General features: G+C 45.4%; 1 protein-coding gene and 1 non-coding gene across 2 annotated transcripts in view; one reads left to right on the top strand and one right to left on the bottom strand.

Annotated features, from left to right (window-relative positions):
* SLC22A3 (solute carrier family 22 member 3) overlaps nucleotides 1–18872 on the top strand; it is a 98725-nt gene that overhangs the window by 76988 nt on the left and 2865 nt on the right. The window contains exons 6-10 of the mRNA XM_012759639.3: nucleotides 4343–4440; nucleotides 4563–4777; nucleotides 11286–11394; nucleotides 12162–12274; nucleotides 15276–15375. Of these exons, the coding sequence (XP_012615093.1) occupies nucleotides 4343–4440; nucleotides 4563–4777; nucleotides 11286–11394; nucleotides 12162–12274; nucleotides 15276–15375 (635 nt within the window). The remainder of the gene's footprint in view (nucleotides 1–4342; nucleotides 4441–4562; nucleotides 4778–11285; nucleotides 11395–12161; nucleotides 12275–15275; nucleotides 15376–18872) is intronic.
* LOC142871188 (U6 spliceosomal RNA) lies at nucleotides 8359–8465 on the bottom strand. The gene has a single exon (XR_012919452.1). It is a non-coding gene; the product is annotated as a U6 spliceosomal RNA (small nuclear RNA).

The raw sequence follows: 18872 nt of genomic DNA, 5'->3' as shown, positions 1-18872 counted from the left end.
CAAAGTTAAGTGGTTGTAACAGAGAACTTACTGTTCACAAAACTAAAAATACTTACTATCTGTCCCTTTGCAGAAAAAGATTGCCAATCTCCATGTTAATCCATAAGAGCTTTATTGTCTTGTTAAAATCTAGCATACCATAATTCTGTAGTCATGTAGTGACCGGAGATCTGGCCAGGAAAATGCAACATCCGCAGAGCTAACATGAGGTCAAGAGATGCTCTATTATTCTATCACTACAAACAGTGAAAAACCAGGAATAAGTGAAAAATCTACAAACGTGTTTAAATGCCGAATCATCTACGTGAACTGACCGGAGATCCTGAAATATGTGATTATTATCTGCCTTCAGTGCTAAGATGCTAACATGGGGGCCTGAATGAAAGCAAATTTGTTTGGACTCACATCTCGTAAACGGAAGCCATCGCGCTAGGCGGGCCGCGAGAAGACTGGAGAGGACATAAGGAAAGCCAGTAATAAATTGCTGTGGATATTGCTTTCGAAAAGAAGAGGGAGAGCGTGGCCACCTGTGTGCTCCGGGTGAACAGTGGCGTCGGTGTGTAGATGAGCGATCTGTCATCTGGACAGAAGACGGGAGACGAGCCCGGGACGAACACGGCTGCGCAGGCCCAAATCTGTGTCACGGAAAATCGCTGAGTGAAGGGCGGTAACTGCTGGAATAAGTCAGCAGTGACACCTGTGTGGAGACAAACTGCCCTCGTATTACCGGTGATTTTAATCCTGAACTGAAAGATCTTTACAATCTAGATTAGTTTAGTCACATCTTTTCTCATAAAACAGAGATTCAATTTTTGGTCAAGCGTATATTTACAAACATATAGAAGTGACCATCAACTGTAAAGAATTTTTCTGGAAGAAAAGCTTTCTACACATTCAGCACTGCTAGGTGGGGATTAAGGACAGAGGATCTCTAATCAATTGTCTGGTTTCAAATCCTGGCTTATCTACCTTCATGCCATTTAATCTTTAACGTCCTGAGCCTCTACTTATAAAATGAGATTAATAAAAGTACTGACTTTATAGAGCTCTGATGAGAATTAAATGAAATAATCCATGTAAAAGCCCAGAATCTAATATTACACGCTCCACGGATATTAGCCATTTTAATGTGGGAATGTATAGAAACTAATTGTTGAAACATTTCAGTAACGAACCATACAATAACATATTGCTGTAATATAACAACTTCTTATCTTCCACGTTTGATATTCCTGCCTTATTTTTGGAGCAGCAAAAGTTAAGGTAAATAAGGAAAAATCTGTCACTGGGGTCTTAACCCTTTGCACTCAGATGTCGAGTGTGACTCGACACAGTTAGCAAAAATTATAGAGATTTAAATTACTCTTTGAATGTATCAATAATTTGAAATATTAAAAAAATCCAAGTAAATAAGTTTGTATGAAAAGAAACTCCAGTTTTTTATTCTACTGCTGCGCTTTGTAAAATCTGGGGTATTTTAAAAAATTAAATCCCGAGTAGAATAAAGGAATCGAGAAAAAAGCAAGCGAGTGCAAAGGGTTAAGGTGTAGAAGGTTAGCTCAGGGAGCATCTTAATGGGCACTGCATTACTTAGGGTCCAGGTCAACTTGCTGGACAACTCGCTGCTGAAACAGCGACCCAAAAACCGTAGTGACAAAAAAAGAAAAAAGTATTTACTCTCTAATACACACCCCCCCTCCCCCAGAGGTAAGTAGCTTGGCTCTGGCAAGGCAGCTCTGTTCCACAGGCCCCCAAGACCAGGTTCCATTTATCTTGTGTCTCCACCATCATCTGTAACAGGGTGTGTGCTGAAGCTCACCAGCATCTTCTTCCGTCAAGCTATCTCCTCTTAACGGATGGGACCTAGAACTTAAGCACATGACATCCACGACCACCTCACTACTGAGGTCTTAGTCACAGGCCACCGTAGTTGCAAGAGAAGCTAGAAGAAGTGACTGTTGACAGGCAGCTGTGTGCCCAACTAAAATTCCATGGGTTCTGCTATCAAAAGAGAGGAGGAAAGAATGGGTGGTAAAATCAATTGTCAGTCTTCCGCTGTCCTCATCATGGAAACTATTGTTTTGTTGACTCTAAGACACTACTGATTTTAAGACACAATGGTTTGGCTGGGCACGGTGGCTCACACCTGTAATCCCAGCACTCTGGGAGGCCGAGGTGGGCAGATCGTTTGAGCTAAGGAGTTCGAGACCAGCCTGAGCAAGAGTGAGACCCCGTCGCTACTAAAAAAATAGAAAGAGGCCGGGCGCGGTGGCTCACGCCTGTAATCCTAGCACTCTGGGAGGCCGAGGCGGGCAGATTGCTCAAGGTCAGGAGTTCAAAACCAGCCTGAGCGAGACCCCATCTCTACCATAAAAATAGAAAGAAATTAATTGGCCAACTAATATATATAATATAAAATCAGCCGGGCATGGTGGCTCGTGCCTGTAGTCCCAGCTACTCGGGAGGCTGAGGCAGGAGGATTGCTTGAGCCCAGGAGTCTGAGGTTGCTGTGAGCTAGGCTGACGCCACGGCACTCACTCTAGCCTGGGCAAGAAAGCGAGACTCTGTCTCAAAAAAAAAAAAAAATAGAAAGAAATTAGCCAGACAACTAAAGATATATAGAAAAAAATTAGCCGGGCATGGTGGCGTGTGCCTGTAGTCCCAGCTACTCGGGAGGCTGAGGCAGGAGGATCACTTGAACCCAGGAGTCTGAGGTTACTGTGAGTTAGGCTGATGCCATGGCGTTCTAGCCCGGGCAACACAGTGAGACTCTGTCTCAAAAAATAAATAAATAAATAAATAAAACAGTGGTTTTGTATCCCACTGAGTCAGAGAAAACAGGCTGTTTAACCTGTGACACATTGCTTTCTTATCAGTTCAGCTGTAGGACACATCCCAAATTAAGAGATTTTAAAATGTGGAAAACCAATGTGTCTTGGTCTAGAAGAAATACAGGATTGGGGAGACTGGGAAAAAAGTGATCTGAAGACCTTCACTTGCAGTCTACTTTAGTGTGTGTGCTTTCCCCAGAGCAAACGTAGGCTCAAGATGTCAAGCTTCAGTTGGCCCTTTGAATTTACTGTCTAGAATATGTGATTGACAAGGTACTGTCGGTGTGAATTTCTCCAAGTCAAATTCTTGTGACTACTGGTTGAGAGACCTTTTGGCTCAAAATCTTGGGGACATTTTGCCTAGATTCTCACTCCGTCTGGGCCAGATCTGGAGTTGAGCAAACGGACAGGAGGGCTCCTGCCCTTAGAAGTCAGGATTCTTACTTGAGGACAAAAACTGAAGGCAACGTCTTGAGGAACAGATATCTCCAGGACACCTGGCTTCCCACTTCAGCATTCAGGCAACTATGCAGTTGTCCGACACCAGGCACGTTGCTTGGTGCTGCGACACAGTCCCCGCCTTCCGAGAGCTCCAGCGCTCCGGGAGGGAGAAAGAGAAGGAGGCGCGTGAGGAACACTGCCTATCGGTGCTGAGAGAGGGCTTTGGGCAGACAGGCACAGGTGGGAAGTCATCAGGTCTGCTGAGGTTACGAAAGACCTCCCAGACCAGGTGAAATCGGGACTGAGGAGGTCACAGGGCCTCCAAGCAGAGGTGACAGACCGCACAGGTGCATGGAGAGGTGGCACTGTGGCCACCACAGGGAACTAGATTCTCTGACACCTTTGGCACACTCGACTAGAGGCAGCCTGTGACTACGGAGGTTTGCCCTGTGTTTTATTTCCTGCATAGTGCCTTGTACGTGGTCGGCCAAAAGTAATATTTGTTGAACTGAAGAAAAGATCAACTTCTTGGATGGCCAGATAAAGATGAGCTGAATTTTCCTGGATCAGAAAGGTGCTAGGTTCCAATGAATGGACAAAAGCAAAATTGTCCTTTGATGTTTGATGCTTGCTCTTAGACTTAACATTATTTTGTCAAAGTAAGATTTGAGGATTTAATATATAACATAAAGGAACACTTGGTTGGATCCCACATGCTTTACCCACTTTTACTCTCATTTTCTCCCAATTTAATAAATGTGCACACGTAGTTACTTTAGAACACACCTTTTGTCCTTGTTTACTCAGAGCAGTTTAACATGAAGTACTGCGATTACGCTAAGAATAGATTTCTCTGTGCTGCAACCCCAGCTTTGTGAATTTGACCTACTCAAAATGCCAGAGGACAAGCCTTTTCATTCTCAGATTTTAAGGTATAATTATGAAAGCCCCCAGTCAGTTTGGTAAGATCATCCAGTTCCGTGGCTTTGAATCTGGTTAACAACAGTTCTGTACTATGCAAGGTGTTTTTTTGGTGTATATTGCTACTGAAATCTGCTTTTCTTGTATAGATCACTGTCACAGATGAGGAAGTTAGCAATCCATCCATTTTAGATCTGGTGAGAACTCCCCAAATGAGGAAGTGCACACTTATCCTTATGTTCGCTTGGTAAGTTTGACCTGTGATGGATTTAAAAGCTTGTGTCAAATTTGCAACATGCCCCTTCCTTCCAATCAGGTTGAAGTCATCTCCTCCTTGTTCTTCTCTGGTGTCTTTCAATGTTGCTGCAGGTTCACAAGTGCAGTGGTCTATCAAGGACTTGTCATGCGCCTGGGAATTATAGGAGGCAACCTCTATATAGACTTTTTCATCTCGGGAGTTGTGGAACTGCCAGGAGCTCTCTTGATCTTACTAACCATTGAGCGTGTTGGACGACGCCTCCCCTTTGCGGCAAGCAATATAGTGGCGGGGGTGGCATGCCTTGTCACTGCGTTCTTACCAGAAGGTAATCTTCCCCTAACTCTGCCTGGCAGGTTTGAAAGACTTGAAAGAACTTTCAAGAACTTGAAAAAAACGAGGCCGGGCATGGTGGCACACGCCTGTAATCCTAGCACTCTGGGAGGCCGAGGCGGGTGGATTGCTCGAGGTCAGGAATTCAAAACCAGCCTGAGCAAGACCCCATCTCTACTAAAAATAGAAAGAAATTAATTAACCAACTAAAAATATATATACAAAAAATTAGCCGGGCATGGTGGCACCTGCCTGTAGTCCCAGCTACTCGGGAGGCTGAGGCAGGAGGATTACTTGAGCCCAGGAGATTGAGGTTGCTGTGAGCTAGGCTGACGCCACGGCACTCACTCTAACCTGGGCAACAAAGTGAGACTCTGTCTCAAAAAAAAAAAAAAAAAAAAATTGAAAAAACTAATCAAAATAGTAAAGTTTAGGGAGCTGCTAGTCCTTAGGAAATGTACCATCAAATCACAATCTTGGCACCAGGCAAACTTTTGCAGTGTCACTCAGTTTTCTGCTTAATTGTTATATAAGCTTTGAAGATAAGAGATTAGTTCTGTAGATGTTTCTGTTTTCTCGTTCATTAGTAGATGAAATAGATGTCATGCTAAATCTAGCTTATAGTGACACAGTTTCCTTTTAGTCTCTGCTATCTGACTGGCTTTTGCAATATGGGTGACGTTGTCAAACATGTTTCCTGAGCACCCACTGCATTGCTGGCGACATGCTAAACACCGAGGCCACCCACAGAACAAAGACTCAGTTCTTGACTTCAAATGGTTCGAAACCTATTAAGGGACACAGATACTTCAATGGGAATAATTTCGTTATGGTAAATGAATTAATAGAATTGTTTACAAGATTTAGAAATAGCAAAAACAAAAATAGGTGGGAGGAGAGATCAATCCATGGGAGCTGTCCAGAGAATCTTCCCAGAAGTGAGAACTAGGCGTGAGTGGAGAAGGAAAAGTTCCAGATAGCAGGAGGGGAGAGGTGTGATTTTTTTTCCAAAGTAGTTTCACGGAGTGCGAAACACCTTTGCAGGTTCAGGAAGTAACGGTTCTTTGCTGTGGCTGGCACCCAGGCCAGGGGCCCTGAGAGATGGTCAGTCACTAGCACGACTGGCCCCCAGACCATGCCAGGAGAATGGTCCTGTGAGCAGAGGACGAGGAGTGAGCTGGGCATCTCTAAAGCAGTTTGGACAAGGCTGTGAGGAGGAAGAGATGCCGAGAGCAGGAACCAAGGTCATGGCAGTGAGCCTGGACAGAAGACGGTGCTTTCATTTCAGGGATGTTTTGGAGTTAAATTTTGCAGAGCCTGGGGACTGGTGGACGGGTACAGGCTAAGGAGAGTTTGCAGGTGACCCCAGGGGCACGTTGACACTGCCCGCATGGTCCCCTGCCACGGAACACAGCAGAGCTGGCAAGGCCATGGCTGGCCCTTTCCACTCCCAAGGGCCGGGTGAATTAGAGCAAGTTTGTTACCTCCGTATCCTAGGAGAGCATGGAGTGGGGACTGCAGAGACAGCTGGATCCTCTGGGGTGCTTTGTGTCTGCACAAGAGAGGCCCTTTGTCATTGAGAATCCTCCGAGGGTCAGCAGAGGAACCGGCAGTGCTGCAGGAGTCAGAGCCATCCGACACTTACGGATGAGTCTGTCAATCGGATGAGGCTTTGTGAACTCCCCAGACATCGAGTAGACACTATTTGGGTAAAGTCAGAGAAATGCCAGTCTTCAGAACACACACACACACACAAGACGTACAGGCCCTCTGACCTATCGGGATGGGCGATGATAAACAGAAACTGCCTGTTTATGTTTCTCTCGTTTTCCTCGAGTGTGTTAGTTCCCCGGGGCTGCCGTCACAAACTGGGTGGCTTGAAACAGCAGACACTCACTCTCTCAGAGTTCTGGAGGCCGGGAGTCTGAGATGCGGGTGTCCCAGGGTTGGTTGCTTCGGGCACTTCTGAGGGGGGATCTGTTCATGCCTCTCTCTGAGCTTCCGGTGGTTGCCGCCAAGCCTTACCATCCCTTGGCATCACGCCAGTCTGTCTCCAGATTCACATGGTGGTCTCCTCTCTGTCCCTGTGCCACCTTAAGTAATTACATCCTCAAAGACCCTATTTCAAAATATGGTCACATTCTGAGATTCCAGGTAGACAAGGATTTGGGGGGATGCTGTTCAACCTGCTACATTGAGTTAGTATTGTCTAAGTGTGGGAGATCTGTGCAATGGTCATCAATCAACATGTGTCTTTTTGGTATCCTTTAATTGCCAGCCCCTAAACTAGGAGGGAGAAGGAGAGGTGAACAAGATAGACATAAGCCCTGCCCTCGGGAAACATACAATTTAGGTAGAAGGGTGAAAAATTGGGAATGTTGGAGACTTCACTATTCTTTCTATTTTACTTTGGTAGTGAAGGTTTAACTTAAAAACATAGTCCTCTAAGAAGAGATCTTGTGTTCTCGTGGCTTATGGAATAGGATGAAATACTCATTGCATGTGAAATTGGGGAGAACGTGGAGAGAAAGACAAATGGCTTAAGCGTGGCCATCATTTCCTGAAGTATACTTTACCATAGGAGATTTTCTCTGGTCCTACACTGAGTGGGATGATTTTAATGTGTGTCACATTCAGCGTGTCCCTGAAAATCATTTACGACTGTGTGTCCAAACCAAGTTTGAAGTAACTAGGTGGGTGGGAATCAAGCTATTTTGTAGAAAACACTTTCATATATATTGGAAAATATAAACCAAGGAATAGAACTTTTCTTCTTATTCTAATCAGTTTTATTTTATAGACATAATTTCCTGATCGAAGCTTTAGAATTGTCCTCAGCAAGATTGAAAACTAATTGCTCTTATTCTAGACACGCTTTATTTGCGCATTTGGCAGACTTGGCTGTTTTTACAGTCATGTGTCAGTCATGACTGTCTGGCAGGAATAAGTTCCAAATCCCTACAGTGAGTTCCAAATGTTAGCAGAGGCTCCTTCCAATTCCAAGAGGCTTTGAGACTTGACTCCCGGGACTGGTAAATTAATGATAGAACAACTTCTCCCTCGGCCATTCCTGACCACGTGGCAGAATGCTGCTGAGCCTCTGGGAGAAACCAGCCCTGACATTACCTCACAGAAAACGGTTTCACTCGCTCTCCCTCCACCGAACCCGACTTTGCACGGTCTGAAGAGTGAAATTCTAGGAAAACAAATAGTCTTTCTGGCTGTATCTCCATCTAAGACTCACTGCTTTTGGCCCAAATTTCTGAATTCTAATTAAAGTCTGGAAAATAAAGAGCTTTCTGTATCCATACCGGTGTGGCATCGCTGAGTTTATTTAGGATGGCTAAAACCTAGCAGTTGTGCTAAGTCTTCTTTTTGAAATGAAAAGGTTGTTTTTCACCTTCATTTCTCTTTAAGTGAAAAGTTCATATATCTTAATTTACATATCTCTATTAGGAGTTTTTGCAAAGTTTTATTTTGGAAATCAGAGCAGGTGTATTGACATTAAAAAAAAACTCGATAAAATAAAGAGGTTTATTCTTTTTTTTCTTTTTTAAAAAATTTTCTTTCTTTTCTAAAAATATGGAGCGCTTCACGAATTTGCGTGTCATCCTTGTGCAGGGGCCATGCTAATCTTCTCTGTATCGTTCCAATTTTAATATATGTGCTGCCGAAGCGAGCACAGGAGGTTTATTCTTGATCCGAATGTGTGTGACTGACAGTCCAGAATACATGGCCTCACAGGGTCCTGAAAAAATGTGCCCAAAGTGGCTGGTTGCAGTTCGGTGTTATACATTCGTGGAGACAGGAATTACACGTAAAGTCACAAATCAGTACGTGGAAGGCGTACATAGGTTTGGTCTGAAAAGATGGGACATCTTGAAGGTAGGGGGGATTACAGGTTATCGGTGGATTTAAAGATTCTTTGATTTGTAATTAAAGAAATGAAGCTTTATCTAAAAGCTTGGGATGTGTTAAGTTAAAATAAGGAAGTCTGATAATCAAAGACAAGCCATGGGACAGACCCCTAGAACAGGGGTCCTCAAACTTTTTAAACAGGGGGCCAGTTCACCGTCCCTCAGGCCGTTGGAGGGCAGTTGGCGAGCGTGGGCGCCCATTCCACACTTGCGACACATGCGCACTGTGGGCCCAGGACGAGTCGGCTGCTAAGCAGGACAGGCAGTGGTGGCAAAAACACCCAGTGGGCCAGATAAATGTCCTCAGCAGGCCGCATGTGACCCAAGGGCCGTAGTTTGAGGACCCTTGCCCTAGAGCAATCTATTAAGTAAATTGATGTCCTGCAGGTGTGATTTAAACTTTGTCTTGCTCGGCTTTAGGTCCTGTCGGTGGTTTAGTATCATATCGTTCCTGAGAGTAACTCCCAAAGCCAGAGGGCACCATGCGGTGTGTCTGGCCTCCCTCCTCCTCACGGCTGGCCAGTCTGTTTTAAGGTTTTTCTGGGGTCCTGCTGTCTAAGAGGGAGTCCATCCAGTCAGCTGGGGGCTTACGATTTTATTTTAGTCCACAGATGGTACATTCAGAAGAGATTCAAAACCCTGTGTCCTTTCTTCAGTAATCGAGGGACTGTTCCCAGTAATCTCTAGCAGCTTGACCGGGTCCCGAATCAGCGAGGGACATTGTTTCTGTGTTCTCATTTAACTCTGCGGGAGACAATTTTAGTTTTAGTACTCATTTTTAAATTGCCTTGTGGTTTTTGCCATTGCTACCAAAAGTTGTCTATCACCACCCCAAAATGAACTTAGCGTATTACTGGAATGATCAGAAGTTTGTGTGTGCCTATATAATTATTCACGCATCCCGATAGATCGTTTCCTTTTTACTCTTTAGTTCAGGAACAGTGCAGAGCCTTAGGGACTTCTCTTTTATTACACATTTCAATGAAATATCTGTCTTGATATATTAATGGTTAGGTACCGGACTCTACTGCTTGGAAAAGAGCGGGGAGTCTTTCAGATTGAGGTCCGCATGTTGGATAGACCATATGTCCCCCAGTGTGGCAACTTGGCAGTGTTTTCTGAACATTTTGCTGCATTGACTAGCTATTTTTCTGAGCTATCCACTTATGTTTCTCATGGTGGGTATATGTTTTAATTTGGTTTCATGGTTTTTGTTTGGTTCTTTCCGTCAAATAGTCCTAGCCTCGGTTGAAAACCTAAATTGAGGCTCAATTATAGAACGACCCTGATTTAATAAAAGGAATCCTGTGACTTAAGTACCTAACCTGGATATGAGATCATTTCCATGGTAGCAGGCGGCCTTCTTCACTGCAGCTGAGAGCAGCGGGAGATTGCCCCAGCGGGCCAGGACCCAGGGAATCTGGGCCACGGCTCCCCCTTTCCGTCCCCAGCACCACCTGCTCATCGAAGGACAGGGGTGGAATGCATTTCCTCGTGCCCCTCCCTGGCCTTCACGAAAAAGCAAAGCCTAAATAAAACACATGTTGACAACCGCCCTGTGCCAGAGCAGGTGGTGGCCCAGCGCATCAGCACAAGTCTGACCCTCCCCGCTCCCTGATGTAACTGTTCGTGTGACAGCTACAGGTGTTCTCATCTGGGAAAAATACCGAGTTCGCCAGCATACCCTCGGCCCAACTGCAGTCAGAACGCAGTAAAGCAAGGGCTCCCAGCAATGACCTGGACTCTCAAACCGTCTTTTCCTCTGCTTGCCCTCCTGGGAAATTGTTTCATCTAGTGAGTTTTAGCTTTTCTGATTTGCTGACTCTTCTCTAGAGGGAACACACAGACGTCCATGAGCTTGATTCTCTTCTTGCCTCCTCCTCACTCATGCCCACTTTTCTCATAAAAAATTATTTATTCAGGAAGATACAATAATGCTCCCAGAAGACAAGAGGACGGTTTAGTGCTAAGTGAGCATGCACATGAGTATAAAAGATATTCATCTGTACACAGATGAAAGCCAGACATGCTGGACGTCCTTAGCTTTGCTTTGAAGAGCAGATACGGTCTCGTTCATGCAATCATATGTCCTCATACCAAATCTCCTGGGACGACGTAAGTTGCACAACTCTTAGGAAACTTAGAGCACTGACCTTTCAGAGTAAAAATACTTAACTCCTTCTGTCCTTAAAACACAAAAGAAAAAAAAATATTTAATAGGGAATGTGTTTGCCATTTCCCACTAGTTACTAGGGAGGAAGGGAGGGTTTCTTCATATAACCAGAACAGTCCTCAAACGGTTCCCTGTTCCAAGGTAGTGACTGCTCGACAAATGGTTCTTGAATTATGTTTCTGTGATGCAACCCTGCTCAGAAAGACATCTAGCACACTAAAATATTAGCTGTCATTCTGGTGGTGGTTGTTATTGAAATTTGGCTACAATATTAAAAGGCTTTATCATTTGTGCTTAAAATTAGCAAATACTTTTGGGCTAGGGGGCGCTAAGCAAGTGCCTTTTGTTGTTTTGTACAATGTTAATGAAATCAGACCTCTGACTTCTCCCTCCCAAACTTTCTGTGTTTGCAGGAATACCATGGTTGAGGACCACGGTTGCTACCCTGGGAAGACTAGGCATAACCATGGCCTTTGAAATTGTTTATTTGGTAAATTCAGAACTGTACCCAACAACGTTACGGTAATTCCAACATACATGTCATGGTTTCTCCTAAGTAACTCTGTAGTCACATATTTTAAGTTGACTTAAAAACTGTAAAATAGCTTCCTTAGCTTGGTAATATGTTAGCCTGGGCTGAATTCGGCCCGTGAGGAAGAGATGCTCTGAGTTATAGCTGCTTTCTGCGTTGCTGCCTGACACGTTTTGCGATAGAAGTATTGCTCATATCATACCTTCATGCACACCTATGGTTTTGTGGAAAGGCTCTAAAATTGGAACCAGAAGACCTCTTCGTGCACTCGCTTGGATCGTGGGTTAAATCTGCATTCGCCAGCATCGCCCTGCCGCAAGGCTATACGGACTCTCGGACGGCGTTATACACCTCGCATTTGTGGGCAGCTGGTTACCGAAGGACAGAGGGAGACAGTGTGCGTGGATTAGCACGAATCAGCCTCCTTTGCTGGGGAAACAGCCCGTGGGCACACTGCTGTCGTGCAAGGGTACCAAAGGGGCACGTACTGGCACAGAGCAGGCAGGGCGTGAGCTGCTGATGGATGAGTGCCTCTCCTCCAACACCGGAGCCTTCCTCACCACGCTCACTGTGAAACGGTGCACAGTGGACATGGTTTGCTTGCAGTATGCGACAGTGGTGGTTTTCAAGGTTAAAAAACTAGAGAAACGGAGAGTGTTGTCACACTTGCTTTGCTAGTGAATATCTCGGAATGTTTTGATTATCTTGAATGTACTTAAGAAGTAGTTTTCATTTAAAACTGTTTTTCATTCCACAGAAACTTTGGAGTCTCACTGTGTTCAGGTTTGTGTGATTTTGGGGGAATCATAGCCCCATTTCTGCTCTTCCGGCTAGCAGCTGTGTGGCTAGAACTACCTCTGATAATCTTTGGTAAGAGCTCACTTTTTATGCTGTTCTTAAGAACTTTCATCTACATTCTTTGCATTAATAGAACCCTATAATGATTATTAGATTATTAGGTTATCAATGATATCCATTTCATACTTTTATGACAACCATTTCAGTTTTGAGGAGCCAATGTGAGTACAGTAAAATTTGAAATCCTACATGGCTTTAATTTACTCTATGTTAATGGGTGGTGATAAACAATGTTTGATTTAGCCTTTTTTGTTTAGGTTCTGGGTTAAAATCAAACACTATGAAACTCTTTTATGGTACCGGGAAACAGAACAGGTGATTTTCAGGGGACCCAGTTGGATCTTTGGTATGTTTAAAAATAAGCCTAAGGATTAATTTTAAAATGTTTAATTAAATGATTAATTTTAAAATGCATTTTAAAATGTTCCCTACCGATATCATATTTTTCTTCTCTTTGATGCCAAATGCTATGCGGAGAGAACAGGGAACTCACGGTCGCTCACACGTGCTCCGTAACCTCTTCCAGGTCCCTTGAGCTCACACCCTCCTTGTACCTTCTCTCGGTAGCACCAGGGAAAGGGCGGAGCCAGAGCCCAGCAGGCCCAGGCAGTTCAGCGCTCCAGGGAGCTCCCCCTCTCCCCCCAGCTATAAGGGACGCTGGTCAACCCCATTCTCACCCAACCTTTCCTCCACTTCCACGTCCTTACTCCCAATAGAGAATGTTTTTCATTTCTTGTTCAACAGTTGAAATTTGAAATTTGAATGAAAATGTTGAGCCCATGAGGACAAACCTTCAGATTCGTGCAAAAACCCTTTGACAGTGCTAGGGACAAAAAAAGCAACTCCTAACCCTTGACACTGGTGAACTCAATAAAAGATCACCTCAAGTTATTTAATGGGCTTTGATCATCGAGCTGAGTGTTGATTCTGTGGCCAGCATGAAAAGGCAGAGAGTGCCAGAGTTTGGCAAGGACAGGGGAGTCCAGGAGACACGCACCTGACCTCCAGGACCGTGGGCACCCAGGCTGCACGTTGGCCCTTCCTTCACAGAGCCTGGGCGGGGACAGAGCCACGTTCCCAAAATCTCGGTGAGGACAGTGTGCTCTCTGCGGAGACCCTGAGAGGAGAGGCGGCTGTGAGAACACTGCACGGGTCCCCTGGCCCTGCTGACGGCGGGGAGAAGGGGGGAAGGCAGGGCGTCTAGGCGGGATCTGAAGATGGGCAGATGCCACCGTGAGGGGCGCTGTGCTCCAGGCAGGGGAAGCCCAGGGCCGGAGAAGATGGCGTCCTCAAGCACCCGCAGGTTAAGGGACCGAGTGCAGTGTGTGAGGGGGGCCTGAGGGGCACAGTGCTGGGGGGGCAGGGGCCAGCTACGCAGGGTCTTGCCTGTGAAGGCTTTGCTCTCGGTCCAGATGGAAGTGGGAAGTGACTGGAGCGACACCCGGGGCCGGCAGAGCTGGACTTGCCTTTGAGAAACACGGCTGTGAGGGCAGATGTGCAGATGGGCTGGAGGGGCCGGCGCTGGGGTGAGACGGTTTCGGAATGTCGCATTCGAGAGATGATGGTGGCTTCTTCTAAGAAGGTAGTGACAGTGGGGACAGAGGGGAGCAGACAGGGTCAAGAAACGTCTTAGAAGTCAGGACACGACGACTTGCAAGGGCTGAGGGGGTGGAGTCAGGGCTGCAGGGGGCCGAGGGAGTCTGTGCTGGCCACGCAGTTTGAGGTGCCTGTAAGACTCCAAGTGGCCCAAGTGCGGAGCCAGGAGTCGCGGGGCTGCCGGGGAGGAGTGTGGCCGAGGGGTGCAGGTCTGGAAGCCACCTGAATGCACAGCACTGTTGGAGCTGAGCGAGTGACAGAGACCCAGGAAAGCAGGACAGAGGGAGAGGAAAGCGGAGGCCTAGGACGGAGCCCTGAGGCTGCAAGTGGAGGCCAGTGGCAGGGAAGACGAGCCAGGCGAGAGGGAAGCGCGGGGCAGGAGGGCGTGAGATCAGCCACGTCAGGACAGACAGCAGCGCAGGGGGGCGTGGGGCCAGCCAGTACGTGGGGGCCCGGGCTGGGCCGGACTGGCACCCGTTCACCAAGGGTAGCTGTTACATTTTTAAGAATTTATGGGCCAGTTGTTAAATGCAGCCATCGCTAAAAATCAAAGAATATAAAAGATATTTAAAACAGAGGTAATAAATCCGCAACATCCATCTGCTCCTAATTCATTGAGTGTTTACTGTCATCTGTGTTCTTGGGTTATTTGTGTCTTTGGTGTCTTTGTGGTGGGGACAGGGAGTGGTGGGCTGTGCCACTTCTCTTACGGTGCCGCGTTCATTGATGTGTGTGGGCGACATGCCTGACACGCCCATGTGGACGCGTTCACACCTGGCCAGTGGGCACACGCTACAAACCACGGCTTTATTTCCCAAAACCGGCTGTTAGGCATTTACCAGCACACGGCTATGGAGAAAGAGGAGAGGAGAGGCTGGCATTTCAGGAATTTGGGCTCCAGAGAAGAGAAAAGGGCAGCAGTAACTGGTGGCATAGAGGAGGCTTGTTAAGGCAGAGACCTGAGTGTGTTTGGAAGCTTCTAGCAATAGGGTGAAGACCCCGGGGAAAGGGGTTGAATCGTCACACCTCAGGCAGAGGCAGGGACAAGTTTTACCGTGCACTGGGAAGGAGGGACAGCAGGGAGAGGGTGTGGCAAGTGACAGTGGCAGTGAACACAAATGAAGATTCCTCTCTGGTGGCTTCCATCTTCCTGCAAAGCCAAAGGTGAGGCCCTGAGTGTTGGGTGCTAAGAGGCACCGATAAACAATCGATAACAAACAGATACCGAGAGCACGGGCCGTGTTTGTGCACAGGGTGCAAGAAGGCAGGGGACATTGGAAGTCGTGGCTGGGAAATGGGGGGGGGGTCTGGTGAAGTCCGTTCAGGTGAGCGCCCTGGTGGCCTCAGCGTGAGCAGGCGGCGGCAGTGGGGCCAGGCCGTGTGTTCTGGGCAGTAACGCCGGTCCCCTGTTCCACAGGTATCCTGGCGTCCTTCTGTGGTGGCCTCGTGATGCTTCTGCCTGAAACCAAGGGCATTGCTTTGCCAGAGACGGTGGAGGATGTAGAAAAGCTTGGCAGGTATTGTACAAAAGTCAATGCATCCTAAACAGAAGCAGCATTTCAAACCACTCGGGAAAGGATGGTGTTGAAAATACAGAATATCCACGAGAGGGGGGGGGGATACCATGAAATTCCCATCTCATGTCCTAAGCAGAGAATTCAAAGTAGATTTAAAAGGTTACTGTAAAGAATAAAAAGCAAAAAACAAAGAGAAGAATCTGCATTATTTTAAAAATATGGTTGTGAACAGAGAAGCATTTCCATGAAGAAGTTAAGACTCAGAAGTGATGTAAAGAAGAGGAAGATGACCTGCAAAGTGGAAATCGCCATGGTGTATTCATAATGTGGACAATGCCACAGAGGGGAGAGGAACTGAGATCTAACCAGGGGAAGGGCACAGGAAGCTTCTCAAGATGGATTACAAAGTGAAACGTCGCTGAACAGTGTGTTATAGTATTTATTAAAAAATAAAACCAATGGCAATCCCTCTGTGTAAAGCTAGATGAGAGGACAGATGACAGACAGATGGTAGATAACTAGATATAAATAAATAGATACAAGATAGATAGTAGATAGATGACAGGTAGATGACAGGTAGATGATTGACAGATGAGAGATAGGTGATTGATAGGTGATCAATGGACAAATGATAGATGAAAGATGGTAGATAGGTAGGATAGATGGTAGATAGATGACAGATAGTAGATGACAGATGACTGATGGGTAGGTGGAGAACAGAGATAAGTAGAGAGACAGAGGAGAGAGAGAGAGAGATTGACTTCTGGAGGGAGTCTAAACAGTAAGCAAGGAAAGTTAACATCTAACCAATATATTAACATGAAGAGTTACATCAACAAAAATTTATACCACACAAATTCCTTCTAATTTTCTGTTTGAAATTTTTCATAATAAAAAGACAATGAAAATGAGAGTATATTGTAAAAGATGCACAATAATAATATACATCCTCTGAGGACAGAAATGGATGAGGAAGAAGGGGAGGCCATCACTTTTCTATCTAGAGATTTCTGTATTGTTCGATTTTTTAAAAAAATTAGAACACATGGTCTTGTGTTATTTTTGTAATTTAAAATATAATTTAAGAGCTAATTTAAAAAATAAAAACCAGTCTTAATAATGACCTGAAATTAAGGGCATAGACCTCTAACTTTAACAAAAATATGTCAAAAAAATTTACAAAAAGACTGAAATTTTGGTAACCTCCTGGTAGTGTTTTTTTTCTTCACTTGTAGATTGGGAAGAGTGTAGAAGCTGACTTTTTTTAAGCACCTGTGGGATTGATGGTTTCACATATGTTATTTCATTTAATATTCAAAACAATTTTGTGCAATGAAAATTTTTATGCTCAATCTTTTGTAACTGGGAAATCAGAAAGGTTTCATAACTTTTAAATGCTAGGACGTGGACTGGTACTGTCTGGCCTACAAGTGTAATTCCATTGTTTTGTGTAGTTTTATTACATGATGGATCCTACTTGTGCATTTGTTTTGAATAGCGAGTCTCCCTCTTGTAGGAATGGAAATTTCTCTCCACAGATCCTCTTTTAATCAGGTACCATCTTCCTCCCCAGAGGCAGACTAAGGGTCTCACAAGTATTTTACCAGACCTTTCAAAGTTTGCAACGTATAGCTAAAAAAAAAATCACACGGTGATTTTTTTTTTAATTTCAGCACATTATGAGGGTACAAATGTTAAGGTTACATATATTGCCCGTGCCCCCCTGCCCCCTCGAGCCAGAGCTTCAAGCGTGACCATCCCCCAAACGCTGCACATCTCACTCATCGGTACGCAGTGATTTTATTGTCCTGTTTTTGATGCTATTTTGAAAGATAAGACTGATTAATTATCCCTAGAACTCTCATAAGAAATGTGCTCAGGACAACATCGGTGAGTCCTGAGTCGGTGTGCTCAGGACAACATCGCCAGCTCTTGTCCCATTCTTTGACGACTAACGGGACAGGGCAGTCAGAGGGCAGGTGGGCGTTTGCCTCGTGAAGAAACCCGAACGCAACCGTATGCTTGTTTGGAATAAAGTGGTGGGTGTTGGCTTATTCCTGGCCCAGAGCCCTACCTACAGTTCACCCTAGAACACGCTACCTGAAGGTGGGGAGAAGTGGGCACTTCTCTTTAAGACACTGCCATTCTGCAGAGCAACATTAACAGGCGTCCTCCTGAGCGTCCGCCGCTGGGGCCTCGCTCTATCCGGAAAGGAGGAACACTCGGCTAATGCTGTCAGCACAGACAGTTGCTTGGCTTGCATCAGCACGAGGGGACTGGGCCAGGGTGGAGGGGCGTGGCCAGCCTGCCGTCCCTGTGGCAGCAGTGCCAGGCGGCCAGGAGAAAGGGAAATGATCAAGCAGGTTAAATGAAGGAAGGGATAACAGTGAGGAAGGAAATGGGATTGTCTTAAAATAGGAGACCCAAACTTTTAGAGTAACTTCTCGTGGGCCCCCAAGGATGCGTTTTGGGGCTGGAACGCCCAGGAGGGTGATCCTGCTGAGACCAAAGGGGTTCGTGCTGACTGTGGGCAGCAGAACCTGTGACTTTGTCATCGGGGCTTCAAGACGCCCGTTGCCCAGTGGTGCGGATGGCTTTCTCACCACATTGGCCACCCTCCCTCCCTGCCAGTGTCCTCACGAGAGGAACCATGTCCTTCCTTTTGATGCTACCCCGTAGACTGCTGCCTGTTTAAATAGTGAGGGTGGAACACTCATTCTTGATCCCCAAACAAGTCGGGGGTCAGATTTCCAAACTCATCAGGAAAAAATGGAGGAACAGGGAGTCATTTGAGATCAGGACTCTTCTCCTGAGTCAGTATTACTAAAATTGAACAACTGGGAGGGATGGGTTTTTGTTTTGGTTTTGTTTTCTTTTGTTTTGTTTTGTTTTTGGTGGAGAGCCATCTAAATGGCATGCAGGGCAAAAGTAACATACATCTAATATATAAACATAAATAATTAAACCAACAAAAATTTAATTTATACAAATTCTTTCTAATTTTTTTTTCTGTGCTTATAATTTTTCAAAACAAAAAGTTGGGCAAATTAGTTATATATTTAGTTCCTACCTTTGAAAAAAACTCTGGGAGAAGTATGATTTACAGTGCTGCAAATTAAGCACAGTAACTGCAATCCATGATTATTTCCTCTGGAAATAAAAAAACTACTTAGTGCTAAATCACTGTAACCCATTGGCATTTTCCCCTCTAAAACTGCACTGAATTATTATACCATTTTTGCTATTTTTGTTGCCATCAACAGCTCATTTCCAAACATGTGTTATTTAGTATACATTCCTAAAGAACTTATGCGCTATCAGGCTAACTAACCCCTAGCTAGGGTCCAAAAGCAGGTCAGAAATGAGCCCAGAGACAGTTATTTTTGCTGCCTTCGAGTTGGGTTTTCATGAGAAGTTATGCATGAGCGTATTTGACCCAAACCAGCCATGCTATTAAGAAATAACAGGAGACTTTCTTCTAACTAGTTGCATAATCT

This window comes from Microcebus murinus, chromosome 5 (assembly GCF_040939455.1).
Source record: "Microcebus murinus isolate Inina chromosome 5, M.murinus_Inina_mat1.0, whole genome shotgun sequence".
NCBI lineage: Eukaryota > Metazoa > Chordata > Mammalia > Primates > Cheirogaleidae > Microcebus > Microcebus murinus.
Note: the sequence above shows the minus strand (reverse complement) of the source record. Positions and strands in the feature narration are given on the sequence as shown.